Below are 2,365 nucleotides of genomic sequence, written 5' to 3' on the forward strand. Positions count from 1 at the left end.
GAAGGTGGAGAACTGTGCCTAACCATGTGCCTAACATCCAGGAGCTCCGTGATGTCATCATTATGGAGTGGAAGCGGATCCCAGCAACAACCTGTGCAGCTCTGGTTAACTCCATGGCCAGGAGGATTAAGGCAGTGCTAGATAACAATGGTGCTCACACAAAATATTGACACTTTGGACACAGTTTTGACATGTCTACACTTAGGGTGTACTCACTTTTGTTGCCAACTATTTTAACAATAATGGCTGTATGTTGAGTTATTTTCAGAGGACAATAAATCTATACTGCTAAGCAGCACATTGACTACTCTAAAATATATACAAGTTTAATATCTAGCCTATAGTATTGTCCCTTGAGAATATACTAAAATGGTAGATGAAATGTGAGTGGTGTATTTACTTTGTAAGATATAGGCTACATACACATACATACATACATATATATACCCTTTAATACGCCATGTAACACAGGGGCCTATCACTTCTCAATCTAAAAACAACAGAAGTTACATGTAAAGAACGAACTGAATGCAGATAAACACAGTAAAGACAAAAAGTTACACTAACCTCCACGCCCGTGTAATTTTCAAAGAAGAACAGGACCATACTCTGATACAATGAATATGCACGGTCATCCACAGTGTGATAGAGTCTGGCGGGCAGCACAGTGGCCAGCAGCCGCCAGATGCTCCAGGACAGCAGGTACGCCGGAGCGGTGCCCAGCATCACCGCCGCTGGGAGCCAGTACCGCAACGAGTATGTGTGCACGACTACAGACAGCAGCATTTTGACTGGAAACCTCAAATGACTCAAGCGAATCTAATCTCTACACAGCTGAAACTCAAACTAACTCAGTAAATGACCCTGCCCAAAATGCATCGATCTCAATGCAGTCGATTTCAATTAATGATTACGAAAAAACTGTGCTAATGATTTCGATCAAGCAGGGGGTGGGGAAAGTTTATGCAAAATTTGACATCTACTGGAAACTTCTTCCAGGTTTAAGCATGACATGCTTTTTTTTAATCCAAAACTCTTCCTTAAGTGTGATTCTAGTCTTATAAGGCACAATTCATAAAGACATTAATAAATAATATACAATAACTGTGCTTCTGCACTTTGCTGAAACTACACTCTGACTTTCCCTTTGCACTAACGTTACTCTTAAAAAAAAGAGACTAGAAGTACATGCAATTCTTTACTTGCTAAAACCTACAGAGGACATACCAATGACAGAAAACCTAAGCTGATCTAAGCATGGAGAACACTTTTTACTTCTCCATTAATACCATAACAACATATAAACAAACGTAATGTCTTACAAATAAAACCAGCAACATTGCTCGCCCTCGAAAGTCACACTCGCCTTCCAGCCTCCATATTACATGACTGTTATCAGTCACATGCTTGTATCGTGCTCGCTGATTGGCTGACGAACGAGTTCCGGTGTGACGAGATTTTCGTTTTCCGTGGGCGGAGCCAGAGAGGAGCATACTTGAATATTCACAAATTTCTATATAAGATTTCGACTCGAGAGTTTAGTTCACGCTAAATGTGTCTCGGTCTCAGCACGTTTAAACGATTATCATAATAAAGGTAACTGGGCCATTCCTGGGATTCGGTAATATTTCAACTTGCATTTTTGTTTTTTTTTAAACTACATATAATTCATTTTCTAAATACCCTACATCATTAGGTGTATATCAAACCTCAGGCATTAAATACCTTTTTTTTTCTTCCTGATTTAAACACCTTGACAAAATGGAATTGGTTTAAAATGATTTTACACAAAATTGGCTATGAAACAAATACCTACTGCTCATGTGTCTCTCATTACAATTTTACAACTACAAATGTAACATTTATGATAATTTTCACATTTTTACTTTTAAGTTAAAAATAAACAAATTGTGTGTGACGGTCTCTTTATTTAATTTCCAGTTTGGAATGGAATAACGAGAAATGAAAAGACATTCCTTTTTTTTAAACATGAAAAAAAGATTTTAATTCGATTTCTCAGTTTTCGTTTGTAGTTTACAAATCGGTTTATGGGTTCGACATTTCATTCGCGCTGAAACGCCCCTTTAATCTGATTGGTCAAACCGATCCGCCTTCAGTACGGCCTTTTAATTCTGTCAGGCAGAATAATAGTCAGTACGAGTGCAGCACTTTAATAAAATAATGTCTGAAACCACCTGTATGAGCCATATTCATATTGTATTTTATGTAATTTTGTCTTGTGCCACTAGGGGGCTGTATGTGCTTTGTGGCTCAGCTGATCTCGGATCAGCCCGGGTAGGCCATTTAACTTAGAGGAAACCCAGACACAGGTGTTGCTGATTGGGAAGCAAACAGTTTTCGACTG

At 38.6% G+C, this 2,365-nt stretch overlaps 1 protein-coding gene across 5 annotated transcripts in view; it reads right to left on the reverse strand.

The window, feature by feature from the left end:
• agpat5 (1-acylglycerol-3-phosphate O-acyltransferase 5 (lysophosphatidic acid acyltransferase, epsilon)) overlaps positions 1 to 1,431 on the reverse strand; it is a 70,251-nt gene extending 68,820 nt beyond the window's left edge. For 3 of the 5 annotated variants that reach the window (XR_014029034.1, XM_081350502.1, XM_081350500.1), the window contains exon 1: positions 568 to 1,431. Coding sequence is in view for 4 of the 5 variants with exons in the window: in XM_081350502.1 (XP_081206628.1) it covers positions 568 to 786 (219 nt within the window). In the remaining variant the exon portion in view is untranslated. The remainder of the gene's footprint in view (positions 1 to 567) is intronic. The other 2 variants (XM_081350501.1, XM_081350503.1) reach the window with 2 other exon arrangements.
• Positions 1,432 to 2,365: the final 934 nt, after the last annotated feature.

Source organism: Scardinius erythrophthalmus, assembly GCF_964197995.2.
Source record: "Scardinius erythrophthalmus genome assembly, chromosome: 21".
Taxonomy (NCBI): Eukaryota; Metazoa; Chordata; class Actinopteri; order Cypriniformes; family Leuciscidae; genus Scardinius; species Scardinius erythrophthalmus.